The sequence below is a fragment of the Staurois parvus genome, unplaced genomic scaffold (assembly GCF_062004578.1).
Source record: "Staurois parvus isolate SC_StPar_1 unplaced genomic scaffold, SC_StPar_1.0 ptg000092l, whole genome shotgun sequence".
Taxonomy (NCBI): Eukaryota; Metazoa; Chordata; class Amphibia; order Anura; family Ranidae; genus Staurois; species Staurois parvus.
Window position 1 is genome coordinate 4,288,505 of NW_028317888.1, and position 21,664 is coordinate 4,310,168.

The 21,664-nt window shown below is 42.9% G+C and overlaps 1 protein-coding gene across 1 annotated transcript; it reads right to left on the minus strand.

Moving 5' to 3' along the window:
- Positions 1–16,424: 16,424 nt before the first annotated feature.
- LOC149468169 (uncharacterized) lies at positions 16,425–18,314 on the minus strand. The gene has a single exon (XM_089670693.1). The coding sequence runs from the start codon at positions 18,302–18,304 to the stop codon at positions 16,748–16,750; it is 1,557 nt and encodes a 518-aa protein (XP_089526819.1). The 5' UTR covers positions 18,305–18,314; the 3' UTR covers positions 16,425–16,747.
- Positions 18,315–21,664: the final 3,350 nt, after the last annotated feature.

Consider the following 21,664-nt stretch of genomic DNA (forward strand, 5'->3'; position numbering starts at 1 on the left):
TGTACATTACATACTCCTGACCCCTGCACTATATACTCTATGTTGTACATTACATTCTCCTGACCCCTGCTCTATATACTCTATGTTGTACATTACATTCTCCTGACCCCTGCACTATATACTCTATGTTGTACATTACATACTCCTGACCCCTACACTATATACTCTATGTTGTACATTACATACTCCTGACCCCTGCACTATATACTCTATGTTGTACATTACATACCCCTGACCCCTGCACTATATACTCTATGTTGTACATTACATACTCCTGACCCCTGCACTATATACTCTATGTTGTACATTACATACTCCTGACCCCTGCACTATATACTCTATGTTGTACATTATATACTCCTGACCCCTGCACTATATACTCTATGTTGTACATTACATACTCCTGACCCCTGCACTATATACTCTATGTTGTACATTACATACTCCTGACTTCTGCCCCCTCCCCCCACTGCTATATATACACATAATATGGATTCTCTTTTGTTCCCCCATTTCCTCCCAGCTGGACATTTTATATCGGATGATGTGATTGGAGCACAGACTTTTACATGGTGATAATAATGTGATAACATCCTCCAACTTTGGACCCTTAAACAGAAAGTGATAATGAGGGAGGAGTCAATACCCCAATGATGGTGGTCTTCAGGATCAGTCCAGTCTTCATCTTGGTTGTTCTCCCCCCATCCTCACTCTCTGACCTCTGGTGGGGCTCAGCCCCGCTGTTCTTCATGACTAAATCATGGACTAAATAAGGAAGTGCAGTACTTCTTGTGTTGGGAAGATGGCGATGAGTGATAGAGGGGGTGGGGACCCTCGTCCTATAATCCCCTCATCACTGTCCCTCCTATAAAAGACAGTTCTGGTTGTTTCCTCACTCTCTGACTAAGGTCCATGAATAAAGAAATGACCTGGTAGGAGATCAGAGGAGCCATTTCCTAGTTCCCTTGAGGGTGGAATTGTAAGCTCCTCAGAGACCAAGCTGCCTGATGTGGGCGGAGTCCTGGTTTGAGGGAACCAATCAGCTCCTGTCTAGTAATCCTCTTTGTCTTTGTATTTTAGTCCATGGCCGGGAGATGAGGAAAACCTCCGAGGATTGTCTCACTTTGTCTCCAGACTGGAAAGTAGAAGATGAGGACATCACACAGTATAGTCCAGGAGAAAACCCGGCTCCCTCCAATGTCCATCCGGCACCACCCAGTGTAGAAGGACCATCAGATTCCTTGTATCCTGAGGAACCTCAGACTGTGCGGGACTGGACCGGCCTTCCAACAGGGAAGAGGTTCTCCTGTACAGAGTGTGGAAAATGTTTCAGTTATAAATCCATTCTTAATGTGCACAAAAGATCTCACACGGGGGAGAAGCCATATTCCTGTCCTGAGTGCGGGAAATGTTTTTCAGAGAAGTCCAGTCTTTACACACATCAGAGATCTCACATGGGGGATAAGGCATATTCTTGTCCTGAGTGCGGGAAATGTTTTACAAGTAAGTCCAAACTTTACACACACCAGAGAACTCACACAGGGGAGAAGCCGTATTCCTGTCCTGAGTGTGGGAAATGTTTTTCACTGAAGTCCAATCTTTACACACATCAGCGATCTCATACGGGGGAGAAGCCATATTCCTGTTCTGAGTGCGGGAAATGTTTTACAAGCAAGTCCAGTCTTTACAGACATCAGAGATCTCACACGGGGGAGAATCCTCTTTGTCTTTTAGTCCATGGCCGGGAGATGAGGAAAACCTCTGAGGATGTCCATCCGGCACCACCCAGTGTAGATGGACCATCGGATTCCTTGTATCCTGAGGAACCTCAGACTGTGCGGGACCAGGCCGGCCTTCCAACAGGGAAGAGCTTCTCCTGTACTGAGTGTGGGAAGGGTTTCCATTATAAATCTGGTCTTAATAGGCATAAAATAACTCACACAGGGGAGAAGCCATATTCCTGTCCTGAGTGCGGGAAATGTTTTTCAGAGAAGTCCGGTCTTTACAGACATCAGAGATCTCACACGGGGAAGAAGCCATATTCCTGTCCTGAGTGTGGGAAATGTTTTTCAGACAAGTCTGTTCTTTCCATACATCAGAGATCTCACACAGGGGAGAAGCCGTATTCCTGTCCTGAGTGTGGGAAATGTTTTTCAGAGACGTCCAGTCTTTACAGACATCAGAGATCTCACACGGGGGAGAAGCCATATTCCTGTACTGAGTGTGGGAAATGTTTTTCAGTGAAGTTCCATCTTAACACACATCAGAGATCTCATACGGGGGAGAAGCCATATTCCTGTCCTGAGTGTGGGAAATGTTTTTCACAGCAGTCCAATCTTTTCAAACATCAGAGATCTCACACAGGGGAGAAGCCATATTCCTGTCCTGAGTGTGGGAAAGGTTTTCCAGAGAAGTCCCGTCTTTACAAACATCAGAGATGTCACACGGGGGAAAAGCCGTATTCCTGTCCTGAGTGTGGGAAATGTTTTTCAAGTAACTTCAATCTTTCCAAACATCAGAGATCTCACACGGGGCAGAAGCCACTTTCCTGTCCTGAGTGAGGGAAATGTTCCTCGCTGAAGTCCTGTCTTCCTGTACATGAGGGGTCCCACACAACTCTGGAGGTGTATTAGTACCTTGAGTGTGGGAAATGTCTTCTAGATGAATGTTGCTGGACATCCCAGCTCTCATGTGGGAAGAAGCACACCCTGATATACACCTCAGATATACTCCATGGCTGATCTTCATCATGGAAGAAACAGTTGATAAGGAGATGAGAGGCCCCCAAAGACATGGATGAAGTGCAGTAAATGTCGGGGTGCAGAGTGGTCAGTAGATCCTGGAAATGAAGGACACAACTTCAGCCCTTCTTGGGTGTCGGAGTTGCGTTTCCTGATAATGATATAGCGGGTTACAGAGCTAGAAGCCGGGAGAGCCCAGATCTCGTTATCGGGGAACTTTACACAGACAACAAGAACTTCTGAAGTTGATGTCCTTCATTTCAAGGCTCTACAGAACAGTGGTGACCCCGAAGCGTCTCTCTGTCTTCAGTCCATCCTTCTCCTATCCCCCAACAGGAGGGAAGGAGAACTCCGCCCCAAACTAGGGGGGAACTTTCCTCTCATTATTTCCCTTGGCTTCTGTGTGGGTTTGGGTGGTTGGAGGAGTGCGGCACGAGAGGGAACACAGCTTGTTGTTCTATGTCTACATATGGGGTCTGTGTAGAGGGGATCCACCTGAATATATTTCTACTTTTTGATTTTCTGCAAATCATTTCTGTTTTCACTTTGAAGGGCGATATTATGTGTGGTTTGTAAAAGAGATTGGCCCAATAGATACCACCCCACTTAGAGAATAGATGGACTAATATGACCAGCATTCATTCAGCCATGTTACATGTTGGTCTTTTCATACAGGGATTTCCTATGATCATTGTCTCCATCTAGTGGCCATAATGTGGTATGGAACTGTTTTTCCTGATTTGAGGCATTTTGGAAGTAATACCTCATTATGGCCACTAGAGTGAGGGGTGGTGTCATACAATTACCGGAGATCACCCCCCCAACATATTATTAGTGTACTATGTGAGGGGCGGTGTCATACAATTACCGGAGATCACCTCCCCCAACATGTTATTAGTGTACTACGTGAGGGGCGGTGTCATACAAATACCGGAGATCACACCCCCCCAACATATTATTAGTGTACTATGTGAGGGGCGGTGTCATACAAATACCGGAGATCACCCCCCCAACATATTATTAGTGTACTACGTGAGGGGCGGTGTCATACAAATACCGGAGATCACACCCCCCAACATATTATTAGTGTACTACGTGAGGGGCGGTGTCATACAAATACCGGAGATCACCCCCCCCAACATATTATTAGTGTACTATGTGAGGGGCGGTGTCATACAAATATTGGAGATCACCCCCCCAACATATTATTAGTGTACTATGTGAGGGGCGGTGTCATACAAATACCGGAGATCACACCCCAACATATTATTAGTGTACTATGTGAGGGGCGGTGTCATACAAATACCGGAGATCACCCCCCCAACATATTATTAGTGTGCTATGTGAGGGGCGGTGTCATACAAATACCGGAGATCACACCCCCAACATATTATTAGTGTACTATGTGAGGGGCGGTGTCATACAAATACCGGAGATCACACCCCCAACATATTATTAGTGTGCTATGTGAGGGGCGGTGTCATACAAATACCGGCGATCACACCCCCCAACATATCTTACAACGCTAAGCTTTTTGGTTTGAATCCCAACCACAGCAATGAATTTGCATGATCTCCGTGTGACTACACTAACATACATGTGCTGGTGGCAGCATCTTTGCTTTCTGTCTCAATGATCCCTAGAATGTGAATTAGAATGAGGCCTTGTCTGTTCAAACACCTTTAAAGTAGCACCTTATGTGAATGTCAAACGATGGGATGAGATAAGGGCCTGGACTAATGATTGATTGGATAATGCTGGTTTACACTCCACCCACTTTTTGGGAAGGTTTTTCAAACCATGAGAAGAGTGAGAGAAAAGGATTTAAAAATAAAATAATGGCATGGAGTCCCCCCCCCCCCCCCCCGGCATATCCACAACAGACCCTTATCCGAGCATGCAGATACCTCATGCCTTCAAAGATTTATTTCCTTTGTTGGATTGCCTGCTTGGCTCACACTAGATGTGATTTAAATTTTGCTTTTTTTTCACCATATTTTCTGTAGATTTACCAATGAGTTATTGCGATTTCTATAGTAGTCTATATGTGAAATCGCTACAAAATGCTGAAAAAGTTAGACAAGAACTACTTTTGAAATTGTGCTGCAGCAAATCGCTTACATTAAGACACTCACATCCACATTCATTAGATCCGATATCCGGTACAATTTCAATTCTCAAATCGCACCTGAAATTGTGCACTCTGGATGTGACTTGGCATTCGATTTGCATGCCCTGCGACTTGCAAATTGTATGCAAAATTGCACCCAATGTGACTGGGGGCTAACTCCACAGTCACATCAAAGCAGATTTTGAAGTGGTGCGACTTACACTACGGTCACATCATGGGACTTACAGTGAAGTCACATGATTTCAAAGTCGGGGGACATGCTGATTTAAAGTGTGATCTGCAACACATCTGACACAGATCTCTCTGCAAATCACATGAAAAGTAGTGTATTCATTATTTAGAAATTGTTGCAGCTCCAACCAAGTTTGAACCACACCAATATGAACGCTCTAATAGCAGTAACATTGAGTGCGACTTGGCATGTGATTTGCATGACATGAGGATTGCAAATCGTATGTCAAGTTGCACCCTCTTGTCTGCTATTAGAGCGGTCACATGGGTGCGTTTCCGACACTGATTTCTATAGTAGTACATGTACTACTTTTGTGACGATTTGCATAGAGATCTGTCAGAAGTTTTTCAAATCGCAAGGAAATCGGCATCTTCACCGTACGTCGCATCATCAATTCAATTTACCAGTGTTGTGGTCCATCAATTGTTAGTTAATCATTTATTTTATTTTTTAAGTTATTTGCATAATTTCCCCCTTTTTTTCCTTCCTCCTTTGGATCATAATCCATAAACTCTTCCATCTAGTGCAAGGTGGACGCTGTGCCCCTCCATCCCTCCTTGTGTTGTGTGATGGAGGTGTTGGTTCCTGGGCTCTCCATCCCACAAGTGACGATGCAGTGAGCAGTAGACTGTGGCTGTGTGCAGCCGCCCTCCGTCTGTTCGGATTTACATATGGGCGGTTTCAGAGGCTTCTCGGTTGCACCTCCTGTGATATGCCCTCCAGTGACAAGTAAAGATGGCGGTTGGAACGCATTGAGCAGGCACCCATTAGTGGTTACATACCGGCGTGCATTCCACCGCCATCTGAGCAGCCTCTGCTGTTGATTGATTGTTTGAAGTTCCTCTCTCCACTGCCGTTGTTACAATTCTGACACATCGAACACAATACTTCCTCATAATATTCCTCTAAACCCATCTGATCACTTGGAAAGAGTTCTAAAGAGTTGCTGAAGCATTTTAAGAGCTCTAATAACATGGATTTAATGCAAATCACTCAGCAAAAGATCGATATGCTCTGATCACAATGTACAGGTAAAGCTGAATCATGGATTTATTACTACACCGTGTTCCAAATTATTCTGCAAATTCCATTTAAGTGTCACAAAGATGAAATATTTTTTTTTTCAGTGTAACTCATGGATGGCATTGTGTGTCAGGGCTCTTTTGATCACTGAAAACAATCTGGGACACCTGTGATAATTAGATTTACCGGTGAGCCCAATTTAAGGAAAAACTCCTAAAGGACGGCGTTCCACATTATTAAGCAGAGAACCATTTTCAAGCAATATGGGGAAGAAAAAGGATCTCTGCTGCCGAAAAGAGTGAAATAGTTCGATGCCTTGGACGAGGTATGAAAACATTCAATATTTCACGAAAATCTAAGCGTGATCATCGCACTATGAAGAGATTTGTGGCTGATTCAGAGCACAGACGGGTTGGTGCAGATAAAGGCACATTGAGGAAGATTTCTGCCAGATCCATGCATCGGATCAAGAGAGCAGCTGCTAAAATCCCATTACATAGCAGCAAACAGATATTTGAAGCTGCTGGTGCCTCTGGAGTCCCACGGAAATCAAGGTGTAGAGTCCTCCAGAGTCCTGCAACTGTGCATAAACCTTCTATTCGGCCACCCCTAACCAATGCTCACAAGCAGGAACGGCTGCATTGGGCAGAAAAATACATGAAGACTCATTTTCAAACAGTCCTGTTCACTGATGAGTGCCGTGCAACCCTGGATGGTCCAGATGGATGGAGTAGTGGATGGTTGGTGGACGGCCACCCTGTTCCAACAAGGCTGTGACGTCAGCAAGGTGGTGGTGGAGTCATGTTTTGGGCCGGAATCATGGGAACAGAGCTGGTCGGCCCCTTTAGGGTCCCCGAAGGTGTAAAGATGACCTCTGCAAAGTATGTGGAGTTTATGACTGACCACTTTCTTCCCTGGTACAGAAGGAAGAACTCTGCTTTCTGTAATAAAATCATCTTCATGCATGACAATGCACCATCTCATGCTGCAATGAATACCTCTGCATCAATGGCTGCTATGGGGATAAATGGAGAGAGAGTCATGGTGTGGCCTCCATCCTCCCCTGACCTCAATCCTATTGAGAACCTTTGGAGCATCCTCAAGCAAAAGATCTATGAGGGTGGGGGCAGTTTACATCCAAACAGCAGCTCTGGGAGGCTATTCTGACATCTTGCAAACAAATTCAAGCAGAAACTGTCCAAAAACTCCCAAGTTCAATGGATGCCAGACTTGTGATCTGCTATCAGATAAGGGCTCCTATGTTACAATGTAACGTGACCGCTTCAAATGTTTACAAAGTTAAAATGTTGTTAAAAGTTGGATTGAAATAGCTTTTGATTTCAGTAAATATGCTGCAAACACAACAAATGACAATTTTCAGTTCTTTACAACCTATAAAGTGTTTTGAAACTTCCTGTGCGGAATAATTTGGAACAAAAATCCTGTTATCATTAGGAGGTTTGTTCAATAAAATGTGAATTGTACTCTTATAGTTGTAACCTGAGAATTATGCCGACTGTTATTTACATCAATTATTGAGGGAAATGACAAAAATATAATTTGCATAATAATTTGGAACACGGTGTATTTGTATTCATACTTTTGTTATTAATTTCAGTGATCAACATTTTATTACATTTATTTTATGGCAATTATGTACTGAGCATTATATATTATATTATATATACACACTATATACACACATACATATAGACATATATATATATATACACAGTTGTGCTCAAAGGTTTGCATACCCTGGCAGAAATTGTGACATTTTGGTATTGATATTGAAAATATGACTGATCTGCCAAAAAACTGTCTTTTATTGGGATAGTGATCATATGAAGCCATTTATAATCACAGAGTTGTTTGGCTCCTTTTTAAATCATAATGATAACAGAAATCCCCCATATGGCCCCGATCAGAAGTCTCCGCCCCCTGGATTAGAAGTTTCCCTCCCCTGGAATGTTTGGCCTGGGTACAGACACACAAGGTGACACACACGGGTTACAATGCCAAATCGGCTTTGATGTGACCACAGTGTAAGGCCTTTTTTATGTTTGATTTCCTGAGTGTTTTTCCGATTTATGGGAAATGCCGCATATTAGCAAAAGTGAATTGACATTTTCAGTATTGCATGCGAGATGTGGTCATGTGACTGCCTTAACTCATGCGATAATCTGGATTGAATTGTGCCCATAGGGCCAAGAAATATTGCCAATAGGGTTCCCTTCACATCCCTGTTCAATGTTATGTTGTATGCTGCACAGGTACACTTCACTGTGGCTTTCTTTCTGACTCTGATTTGTGGTGCCTGTATACCGCAGGTGGGAAGAGGATTCATCAGGTGCAAACACTTTCTCTGACCAAATGAATGACAGTGGTGGGTGTGGCCTACCTTATATAAAGAGATGCAGTTGGGGCTGATTTTTTCCTTGCACAGGCTACATTATTTCTGCAAGTCCTTGTCTGTGGTGGTTTGGGGAGGAAGAGATATTGTGGTGAATTGCCCCAGGCCACACTCACGCTGTGTTTGGGGGAGGAAGAGATATTGTGTGAATTGCCCCAGGCCACACTCACGCTGTGTTTGGGGGAGGAAGAGATATTGTGGTGACTTGCCCCAGTCCACACTCACGCTGTGTTTGGGGGGGGGAAGAGATATTGTGGTGAATTGCCCCAGGCCACACTCACGCTGTGTTTGGGGGAGGAAGAGATATTGTGGTGAATTGCCCCAGGTCACACTCACGCTGTGTTTGGGGGAGGAAGAGATATTGTGGTGACTTGCCCCAGGCCACACTCGCGCTGTGTTTGGGGGGGAAGAGATATTGTGGTGAATTGCCCCAGGCCACACTCACGCTGTGTTTGGGGGAGGAAGAGATATTGTGGTGAATTGCCCCAGGCCACACTCACGCTGTGTTTTGATGTGGGCTGTAAATGTTTTGCATGTTCTTCCTTCTAAGGTGTGTTTGTGTGTTATTGTATAATGATTGTGTGTTTATTATCTTTGCATTGTAATCCTAACACATGTCCATTGCTCTGCTCTTCCAAGTTTGCTTTATTTAGACTGAAATGCAGTTTTCAGACAAACATGGTGAGAAATGTATGTGTGGGGGATTTGGGGAGGTGGGAGGTGTTATTTTGGCACGTATGTATTTTTATATTGATATTTTGATCTGCAGCTTATTTTGTGGATAGATAAGCCTAATACGTGATTTATATTAACTGTTTTCTGCTGTAACCTGTGAAAGCACAGTTCATTATAAGTATAATCTTTTAGATTGTAAGCTCTTATGAGCAGGACCGTTCTATTTTAGCAACATCAATCCTGCTTTTTTTTTTTTTTTTTTACCAAGAAATTGAATGTACCTACTTGTTGTTGCTGTCCAAATAAATGTGGAATGTGTATTTGATCAATAAACATTTGGAATATGTTTTTTTTTTGGGGGGGGGGATTATTTCATGTTCTAGTTGAATGTAGCACAGTGGCTAAATTGTTAGCACTTCTGCCTGGTAGTACTAGGGTTGTTGGTTCAAATCCCAACCATGGCACCTCCTGCCTGGAGTTTGCATGTTTTCCCTGTGTCTGTGTGGGTTTCCTCTGGGTACTCCGGTTTCCTTCCACACTCTAAAGACATGCTGGTAGGTTAATTGGATCCTGTCAAAATTGGCCCTAGTATATGTATGAATGTAAGTTAGGGACCTTAGATAGTACACCCCTTGAGGGTTAGGGACTGATGTGAATTTACAACATATATATGTAAAGCACTGTGTAAATTGACAGCGCTATATAAGTACCATAAATAAATGTACTCGCACCCCTAATACTTATTGTTGTTAGCTATATAATATGCTCAAATCTTCCTTGTTAGAGCGCACATGTGCAAGTATGTCCAAACAAACCAAAAGCCCTCTATTGCACCACAAGATCATGTTCTGTACCAATGAATAGGTCGTGTTCAATGTGCAGCTAGCTATTCTTTTTCTACAATCCTCTTAACAGTAATAAATTGGGCCTCCAATTTATGTTGACTTTGGGCTTTTACTGGCAAATATATATTCGCCAATGTCATATACACAGTATAGTGCAAGCCTACATTCACCAATGTCATATACACAGTATAGCTGCAAGCACACATTCACCAATGTCATATACACAGTAAAGCTACAAGCATACATTCACCAATGTCATATACACAGTATAGCTGCAAGCTCACATTCACCAAAGTCATATACACAGTATAGCTGTAAGCACACATTCACCAATGTCATATACACAGTAGAGCTGCAAGCACCCATTCACCAATGTCATATACACAGTAGAGCTGCAAGCACACATTCACCAATGTCATATACACAGTAGAGCTGCAAGCACACATTCACCAATGTCATATACACAGTAGAGCTGCAAGCACACATTCACCAATGTCATATACACAGTAGAGCTGCAAGCACACATTCACCAATGTCATATACACAGTATAGCTGCAAGCACACATTCACCAATGTCATATACACAGTAGAGCTGCAAGCACACATTCACCAATGTCATATACACAGTATAGCTGCAAGCATACAGTCACCGATGCCAAATCCACAATAGAACTGCAAACATATATTTGCGAATGTCATATCCACAATGGAGCCGCATGTAAAATTGCTATGGTGCATAAATCAACGCCAAGACGGCTGTTGGAGGAGGCGCTAGAGCAGCTGTCATACCGGAAATACGTCATGACGTTTGCGGAAGGACGTTTGCACACACCCGGAAGTGGAAGTGGGGAGTGTTAGTGGATGGGAGTGTAGTTAGGAGAGTTTAGTGGTCATTTACAAGTCTATGTTTTAGTTTTGTGAATTGTTCTTTTGTGGAATTCCAGACCACATCTGGACATGCGAGATCGCTGTTCTCCACCGAGGAGCTGATCCTCATTTGCTGGGGAAACATTACTAATAATTGTTGTATTTTCAGTTGAAAACATGTCCAATTCCTAGATCCATTGAGGTACATAGCAGAGGTTCAAGGTTCTTCCTAACTATACAGGTGGCATAGACACAAGCATACACCCAGGGCCACTGTTAGATATCATGGGGCCCCGTACAGCATACCTGACAGCCCCCCACCGCCAGAGAGAATATCCAAATTATATTTATGGTACAAATACACTAAAAACATTATTAATGGACATAATCCCAACCATATTCCTGTGAAATCTAAATTATAAAACTGTACTGAGTTCATAAATAAAGCTGTGTGTGTAATGGAGGTCTTGGGGCTCATTCACATGGGTGCTGTGGCCTGTAGCGTGAGAATCAGTGGTTTGTTTTTGTGTCTGTCGCCGTTTGCAAGCAACCTATGTTACACTATGGAAATGCTGCAGGTCATAATTTGATAAGCATATGGGTGCAGGTGTACAGCCCTGAACACAGACAGTGAGCATTCAGGGCCACTTCCCCACGCCTTCACACCTGTCAGATGACAACCTGTGTTCATACAGCTGCTGTGTCCCCATAGAGCATTTTGGATGTGTTTTTGGTGTGTTCCACTGCATTTTGGATGGGTTTTTTGTGTGTTCCAATGCATTTTGGATGTGTTTTTGGTGTGTTCCAGTGCAGTTTGGATGCGTTTTTGACGTGTTCCAGTGCATTTTTTTATGCATTCCAGTTAATTTCCCCCCTCTCTTTCTAAAATTTAATTAAGGACATGTGCGTTTTAGTGCGTTCCAGGGCGTTTTACCACGTTCCAGTACAATTCTATGCATAAACAATGCAGCCTGGTTGACTTTTTTGGCAGCACCTGCAACGCACTGGAACTGCAAGCGCTGATGTGAACTATGACATTGACAACCATATAACCTTTCTGTGCGTTTTGGATGCAAAAAAAGCAACTGAAACACATGTAGTGTGAACTGGCCCTAAAGGTTATTATAGGTCAGGGAACGGGACTGACCAGGAATTGTGAATTCAATCAGACTAGTGGTGAGATACAATCAGCAATCGTATAATAATGTGAGATCTGAGCTGGAGGTGATAGAAAATGAGACACATTAACAAGATCAGGAAATAGTTATATACAAAGAGTGGGGCGGGGATACATAGATTTGCAGATGGAACAGGTGATGACAAGGGGGTGGGGGAGGGAACAGGTGATGACGGGGGGGTGGGGGAGGAAACAGGTGATGACAGGGGGGGCGGGGGAGGGAATAGGTGATGACAGGGGGGAGGGGAACAGGTGATGACAGGGGGGTGGGGGAGGGAACAGGTGATTACAGGGGGGGAGGGGAACAGGTGATGACAGGGGGGCGGGAATAGGTGATGACAGGGGGGAGGGGAACAGGTGATGACAGGGGGGCGGGGGAGGGAACAGGTGAAGATGGGGGGAGGGGGACAAGTTGTATAAGGAGAGAGGTTTAAGCGCTCATTCACACGTGACTTTATTTCTAACTCTTGCCATACGCCCCCATGGCATTGGACAGGTGTTTGGGAAGCGGTTTTAATGCTCCTCAAATGCCCTATGTGCAGTTTTGAGGCATGTGATAAGCATTTACCAAGCGTTAAAACTGCGCCACAAATGCCTGTAATGAAGTTAAATGGTATTGACGCTCCGAAAACGCCTCACAACCACACCACAAATGTCTGCCAGGCATTTGAGGAGCGGCACCATAGACTTGAATGCGAGGCTTCAACTCCTCCTGACTCGACATGAGGCGTCAGTTTTTGCCATGACGCAATGCTAACGCTTCAGTGTGAACAGAGCTGTGTGCTGCCATGTGCAGAATTTTCAAAGGCGTTTGAGAAGCGTAAAAAATGCTTCCCAAACACCTGTCTGACACCTGCTGACAAAGCTAGTGTGAATGTAGCCTTAGAGAAGAGAAACAAAGTTGTAATGAAATATAAACAGAAAGAAAATTGAGAGTTTCAAACTTGTCAGAAGAACAGGACACAGGTAAGATTCACTCCCTTTCCACTTTCTAGTCAGTAGCCAAAATCTTAATTAATTGATCTATATTCCTGGCACTGACAGAACCCTGGAAATTGATCTCCATATTTTGGGCATTCACAAATGTCAAGGAGCTTACAATCTAATGCAGGCCATACACGGGTCGAAAATCGGCCAAAAAAAAAATCAGCCAATTTTTGCACCATTAGTGGGTTAGTTGGTCGGCTGTTTTTCCGGATTTTGGCACATTTTTTTTTATCAGCAAAGTTGGAAAATTTTGGTCAGGGTCAGGATGATTTTGACGATCGGCTGATTATCCCAGCAATGATGAGCAAATCGGCTAATCGTTTTACTGATAAAAAATCTGCGCATGGGCCGTGACCTGCAAGAAGAAGAAAAAGAGGAAGAAGAAGAAGAATTCCAGTCTGCTATTACATTATACATGAAAATGCTTGTGGTTGCAACAATATATCTATTTGTATCCAAATAAAAACATCTGTATCTGAAATGGATACAAATGGATATAATGTTGCAACAGCAAGACTTTTCATGTAAAATATAATAGCGGAGCTCTCTGCAAGAGACAGAAGTAAAAATGCCGGCCATAGACGGGACGAAAATCGGCCGATTTTTTTTTTACCCTTGGTGGTAATGACTGATATATTTTTGTTTTTTAAAAAACAACTGGTTTTTGACATATACCAGGCCCAATTAACCTAACAGCATGTCTTTGGAGTGTTGGCAGAAACACACCCGTGCAGAGAAAGCATGCAAACTGAGATGCAGACAGGTGCAGCCATGACTGGGATTAGAACCCATGACCCAAGTGCTGTAAGTTCTGAGCTCTAACCACTAAGCCACTGTGGGAGACACAGTTTGAGCTACAATGTAGAATAGTTACATTGTTTACAAATAATGATAAAGCGAGCGCTGGTCAAATATAAAATGGTATTACACAATATAAATATAAATCTAGGTATAGATATGAAGGTAGCAGCTAGCACTCAGGGTATTGGCAACAGTCCCAGAATAGAAATATGTTACAGTAATAGTGCAGCGCTATAAATGCATGTTATCAATCATCAACGCATGTAAAGTCAACAAAGTGCAAATAAGTGCAATAATGATGTAAAATGGTAAATGGTGCTAAAAAAAGTTCATAGAATCATTCCTGAATAATGGAATGTCCTTGGTGTGAGAGTACCAACTCAGAGAGTGCCTATGAATGGCACGTGTGGTTTATCCGTGATGGACAGTAGTGCATGAACTCGTGAAAGGTAAACCACCCTTGGGACTGGTCTACACTCACCAGAACAAAAGTATTAATGTGCATGGGTTATACACATCACACATCTGGGGGTGCAGCGGTATGCTGGCAGCTATGGGTTAGTCATCCAGCTCCATCCATCAGGGTGGGTGCCAAAATGGTCCTGGGAAGGAATTATCTCAGCCACAGGAGCCAGAAAGGTGCTTAATAGTACTTTATTATAATGGTCTTGAGTAACAATTTAAAATATCCACGTGGAGTAATAAAAATAATAGCAAAGTGAGTACCAAGATGGCAGATGCTGCTCAATGGCGGCGACATGGCATCAGCAATAGGGCTCCACTCAATGCATTTCGTGTACCAACACGTCCTATTGGTGTGCCCCTGAGGACATGTTGGTACACGAAATACATTGAGTGGAGCTCTATTGATGACGCCACACCACCGCCATTGAGGAGCGTCCGCCATACTGTCCGTCACGGATAAACCGTCTGCACTACTGTCCATCATGGATAAACCACACGTGCCATTCATAGGCACTCTCTGAGTTGGTACTCTCACACCAAGGACATTCCATTATTCAGGAATGAGTATATGAACTTTTTTTAGCACCATTTACCAGTTTACATCATTATCGCACTTTTTTTATTTTCCATGCGTTTATGATTGATCACATGCATTTATAGCGCTGCACTATTACTGTAACATAGAATAGTTACATGATTAAAGAGAATGCAGATATATAATTATATTAGGAAATTAGAACTAGATACTGAGATATAAGTGTGAAAATGTTTGACATTTGAAAATAGAATAACATTCATTAGGAAATGCATTAGTTGTCTGATCATTTTGGAGAAACAGCAAAAAAAAAAAAATATATAGGTGTACTTTTTACTTTAAATTCTAAGTATTCTCATATGCAAACAGAAAAACGGCAATGGGAAAAAGCCTGCAGTTGTGTGCCATCTAGTGAACATATCCGGTATTGCACCTAAAAATGTGCCAAACGCGATTCTACATTTACTAACAGGAAAGAGTCTACAAAGTAGACGCCTTTCAGAAGACTGACAGGTCTAGATTGATTGAATTTAGTCTGCCTGAATGTTCAGCATCTGCTGGTAGACTCAATTCTTAGTAAATCAGGGCCATGATGTCTAATTAAAGAGAACCCGTCACCACAAAATGCGATCATATGGGGGATATTAGTTCCTTATATGTTGGCATTACAGTGAAAAAATGAAAGGTGCACCCAAACACCTAAAACCCCGCCCCCTAATCATTGAGTTCCCACATACATACTAACCAATATTCCACCTGTGCCTACATACAAGATCATGGATTGCCCCACACATTACATCACGCCATGCATGCCGGAGTGAGAGCAATCCTTCTCCATCCATTATTCAGGGTCACCTCTACACTGAGGATCTGGAAAGGCTTTTATAGCGCCCCCTAGGGGCCATTTCTGAGGACAAATTTTGTCATGGTTTCATCATCACACCATTGTAGGGCTGGGCGTGTTGGGTATCTAGTTACTCAGCACAACCTCCTTTGTTTCCTGTTTTTGGGTAAAATATTGCATTTGTTCACTAGATGACACTAATTCCTATAAAACGTTGCGCCATCTAATGGCGGAATGCACATTTTCAGCTGTAAATGAATGGTTGGTTTATTATTGCTGCTTGGATGACCTTCTATCCTTCAGTGTGTTCTGTACTCACAAGTGATGAGGATGACCTCAGTGATGGAGATGAATCCATGCCTGATGAAGGGAACTAAGGGCTCCACTTATAGACCATTCATTGGACGGAAGAGACAAGTGTCCATCCAGACATTACAAATTCTGGACCTATGTGATTTAACACAGTGATTTCCTTTGATTGTCAGCACCATCTAGTGGTCATAATGCAGTATTTTCCTGAAATACCTCCATCAGTAAAAGTCGCAGAATACGAAATGATGGTCCCTATTTGGAGCCAATGATCATATGAAATAAAATGTGGCCAAAAGATGTCACAGCCGGGAGAATGCCGGTCACATTTATTAAACTTTTATTTAATAGATCTATAAGTGTTTGTGAAATCTCCCACCACAAAATGTACTCAGCCAATCACAGGGCAGGACTCCATTTTTATTCTTCTCCTGCCATCAATGGCCAACCCGGTCCCACACTTCATCCATGTCTTTGGGGACCTCTGATCTCCTTATGAACTGTTTCTTCCATGATGAAGATCAGCCATGGAGTATATCTGAGGTGTATATCAGGGTGTGCTTCTTCCCCACATGAGAGCTGGGATGTCCAGCAACATTCATCTAGAAGACATTTCCCGCACTCAAGGCACTAATACACCTCCAGGGTTGTGTGGGATCCCTGATGTACAGGAAGACAGGACATCAGTGAGGAACATTTCCCTCACTCAGGACAGGAAAGTGGCTTCTCCCCCGTGTGAGATCTCTGATGCCTGGAAAGATGGGCCTTCTGTGAAAAATGTTTTCCACACTCAAGACAAGAATATGGCTTCTCCCCCGTGTGAGATCTCTGATGACTGGAAAGATGGGACTTATCTGAAAAACATTTCCCACACTCAGGACAGGAATATGGCTTCTCCACCGTGTGAGATCTCTGATGTGTGTAAAGACTGGTCTTGTCTGAGAAACATTTCCCGCACTCAGGACAGGAATATGGCTTCTCCATGTGAGATCTCTGATGTGTGTGAAGATTGAACTTCTGTGAAAAACATTTCCCGCACTCATGACAGGAATACGGCTTCTCCCCCGTGTGAGATCTCCGATGTGTGTAAAGACTGGAATTGTTTGAGAAACATTTCCCACACTCAGGACAGGAATATGGCTTTTCCCCCGTGTGAGATCTTTGATGTGTATTAAGATAGGACTTACGTGAAAAACATTTCCCACACTCAGGACAGGAATATGGCTTATCCCCCGTGTGAGATCTGTGATGTTTGCAAAGATCGGATTTCTGTGAAAAACATTTCCCGCACTCAAGACAAGAATATGGCTTCTCCCCCGTGTGAGACCTCTGATGAATTACAAAGTATCTTTTTGTTGCAAAACATTTCCCGCACTCAGGACAGGAAAGTGAATTCTCCCCCGTGTGAGATCTATAATGTAGAAGAAGATTACGATTTCTTGAAAAACATTTCCCGCACTCAGCACAGGAAAACGGCTTCTCCCCCGTGTGAGTTCGCTGATGTACAAGAAGATCACAGTTCCTTGGAAAACATTTCCCGCAGTCATGGCAGAAATACGGCTTCTCCCCCGTGTGAGATTTCTGATGTAATTGAAGTATAGATTTCTTTGAAAAACATTTACCACACTCAGAACAGGAATATGGCTTCACCCCTGTGTGAGATCGCTGATGTATTTCAAGATTGGTCTTAGCTGAAAAACATTTCCCACACTCAGGACAGGAATATGGCTTTTCCCCTGTGTGAGATCTCTGATGTAGATTAAGACTGCACTTCTTTGAAAAGCATTTCCCGCACTCAGGACAGGTATATGACTTCTCTCCTGTGTGAGTTCTGATATGCACCTTAAGAGTATATTTTAAATGGAAACACTTCCCGCACTCAGAACAGAAATATGGCTTCTCACTCGTGTGAAATCTTTTATGCCTATTAAGACCGGATTTAGAACTGAAACTTTTCCCGCACTCAGTACAGGTATATGGTTTCTCCCCCGTGTGAGATCTTTTGTGCACATTAAGACCAGATTTACAATGGAAACCTTTCCCGCACTCAGTACAGGAGAATCTCTTCCCTATTGGAAGGCCGGCCCGGTCCCACACAGTCTGAGGATACGAGGAATCCGATGGTCCATCTACACTGGGTGGTACCGGATGGACATTGGAGGGAGCCGGGTTTTCTCCTGGACTATACTGTGTGATGTCCTCATCTTCTACTTTCCAGTCTGGAGACAAAGTGAGACAATCCTCGGAGGTTTTCCTCATCTCCCGGCCATGGACTAAAATACAAAGACAAAGAGGATTACTAGACAGGAGCTGATTGGTTCCCCCAAACCAGGACTCCGCCCACATCAGGCAGCTTGGTCTCTGAGGAGCTTACAATTCCACCCTCAAGGGAACTAGGAAATGGCTCCTCTGATCTCCTACCAGGTCATTTCTTTATTCATGGACCTTAGTCAGAGAGTGAGGAAACAACCAGAACTGTCTTTTATAGGAGGGACAGTGATGAGGGGATTATAGGACGAGGGTCCCCACCCCCTCTATCACTCATCGCCGTCTTCCCAACACAAGAAGTACTGCACTTCCTTATTTACTCCATGATTTAGTCATGAAGAACAGCGGGGCTGAGCCCCACCAGAGGTCAGAGAGTGAGGATGGGGGAGAACAACCAAGATGAAGACTGGACTGATCCTGAAGACCACCATCATTGGGGTATTGACTCCTCCCTCATTATCACTTTCTGTTTAACCACTTCCCGCCCGCAATGTACTGTGGCCGGGCAGCAGCTACAGGAAAAACGATGTACCCGTACGGAATGAAGATCACTATGTCATCACATGATCACTATGTAAGCAAAGCTGTTATGAATCAATCTCATTCATAACAGCTCTGCTTCTCTTTCTAGTGAGCTTAGATTGGTCCACAGTTGTCACATGATACATGGGGCCAATCTCAGTACCCTGTACCATGTGACCAGCTGCAGCCAATCACAGATCATTATCCTGAGCTGTCAAAACTTACCTCATTGATGACAGTGGATGAATGAGTTTGGTTCTGACAGCAAGCTTTGCATTGCCAGCACTAGTGTTCAGCCCCTCCACTGTTCTTCACAGAAGATTTGTACCAATTGTGGGCCAAGGCTATTTATACACCACAATACATGGCGACACCCAAATTCAGCTCTTGTCACACAATTCACATGGAACTCTATCACCGTTTATGAAATTAAAACGTTTTTGGGATGAACCCTCAACATGGAAATTATAGAAAAGAATGAATTGCAGTCATATTGGTCCGCAGACCCGATTCATCGTATGTCCGTGTTCTCTGCTGGTACATATATGTCCAACATGGACCAGCAATGTACTGGAACGTCGCTGGACTTGGAGTGGTTATACCGGGAGGATGCTTGCAGCTACAGGCATCATTCTAGTGCTGGTTTATTAGCTGGGGGTCGGCTTTCATGTAAAAGTAATCCTAGTGGCCAAGGGGCTCTCCTGTCTCACAGGGGAATCCAAGAATGCAGCTGGAAGTTCTGCCGGCTGACCATAGAGCCGATCAGAGATCAGAATGGTGCCAATCATCTCTAAAGTCTAAGAATTCGGAAGCTACAAGCATTTCATCACTTCAGGTTCGCAGGATATAAACAGCGCCATTTGTAAATTGGGAAAGCATCTGATCACCGATCTTGGTGAGATTAGATAATGTAAGGGCAGAGGAGATATCCAGAGTCTGATAGACCCCAGATTTCTCAGAAAAGAATCTATGACAATGCCCATTGAGGTTATCGGGGATATTTGCATTCCCTGTGATAGCATTAAAAGTGATTTTAAAAAAAAAAGAAAAGAAAAGGGACAGTTTAAAAATAATTAAAAAAATCAAAATAACTAAAGAAAAAGAACAAAAAAAAATCACCTTGCCCCCCCCGCGAGCACATGTACCGGTATGTAAACAGTGGTTGCACCATACATGTGAAGCATCGCCACGAACATCAGATCAAGGCAGTAATTCTAACACTAGACCTGCTGCATAAATATAAATTGGTGATCTGCATCGCCTATCGATTATAAAAATGTATGTAATTTGTTGCCATTGCACGGGCATGCACGATTTTAAAGCATGTCGTGTTTGGTATCTAATCACTCGGCACAACATCATCTTTTATATTGTATCAAACAATTGGGCAATATATTTTTTTTTGGGCATTAATATTCTAAAAAGTGCATTTTTCCCAAAAGATTTGCCTTCGAAAAATCGCTGCGCTAATACTGTGTGGCGGAAAACATTTCAACTCCCACCTTTTTACTCTCTAGGGCCTCTGCTTTAAAAAATATATAATGTTTGGGGGTTCAAAGTAATTTTCTAGCAAAAAAAAACTTTTTTCATGTGAACAAAAAGTGTCAGAAAAGTCTTGGTCTTGAAGAGTGGGTGATGTGGGACATAAGCTTCTAATGTTGGCCCTGAAATCCCAGGATAGTAGAAGCCCCATCCCCTCCAAATGACCCCTTTTTGGAAAGTAGACACCCCAAGGTATATTTGCTAAGAGGCATGGTGAGAGTTTTGCAGATCTCATTTGTTGCCACAAGTTTTTGGAAAATGAAGAAAGAAAACAAAAATCTATTTTTTCTTTTTCAAAACGTGACAAAAATGTTATCTGTAACATACTCACCATGCCTCTTATCAAATTCCTTGGGGTGTCTTCTTTCCAAAAAGGATTCATTTGGGGGGTTGGTGCTATCCTGGGTTTTTAAAGCCTCCAAAACTGTGATAGGTAGTGGGGACGCGATATGAGGAAATATGCCCTTTGAAAGCCTGAAGGTGGTCATTGGATTTTGGGGGCTTGTATGTGGCTAGGCTGCCAAAAAGTCTCTCACATGTGGTACCCCCATACTCTGGAGAAGTAGCAGATTGTATTTTGGGGTGTAATTCCACATATAACCATGGCTTGTGTGAGCAATATATCATTAAAGTGACAACTTTATGTAAAAAAGAAAAACAATTGTCATTTTCAAAAAATTTGTGGCAAAAAATAAAATGTCCCATGGACTCAACATGCTTCTCTGCAAATTCCTTGTGGTGTCTACTTTCCAAAAAGGGGTCATTTGGGGTTGATTTTACTGCCCTGATATTTTAGCACCTCAATAAATGTGATGAGCAGTCAGAAAGTAAAAGCTGTAAATTCCAATATCTATACCAGTTTGTAGACGCTATAACTTTCACACAAACCAATGAATATACACGTATTGGGACTGCTTTTTCCAAAGACATGGAGCAGAATACATTATGGCCTAAATATTTTTATTAACTTTGAGTTTATTGGATTTTTTTATAACTAAAAGTGAAAAATACAGTTTTTTTCCCCAAAATGTTTGGTCTTTTTTCGTTTATAGCGCAAAAAGAAAAAACTGCAAAGGTGATCAAATACAACCAAAAGAAAGCTCTATTTGTGTGAAAAAAATGACTTAAATTTTGTTTGGGTGCAGCATTGCATGACTGTGCAATTACCAGTTGAAATAACACAGTGCCCAACAGCAAAAAATGGCCAGGTAAGGAAGGGGAGTAAATCCTCTGGAGGGCAAGTAGTTAAGACCCGCCCTTTTTCTGACACTTTTTGCTTACATGTAA

Bases quoted from the DNA above. Each gene is read 5' to 3' on its own strand.
- LOC149468169 (XM_089670693.1), bottom strand. From the start codon at position 18,304: ATGAGGAAAACCTCCGAGGATTGTCTCACTTTGTCTCCAGACTGGAAA.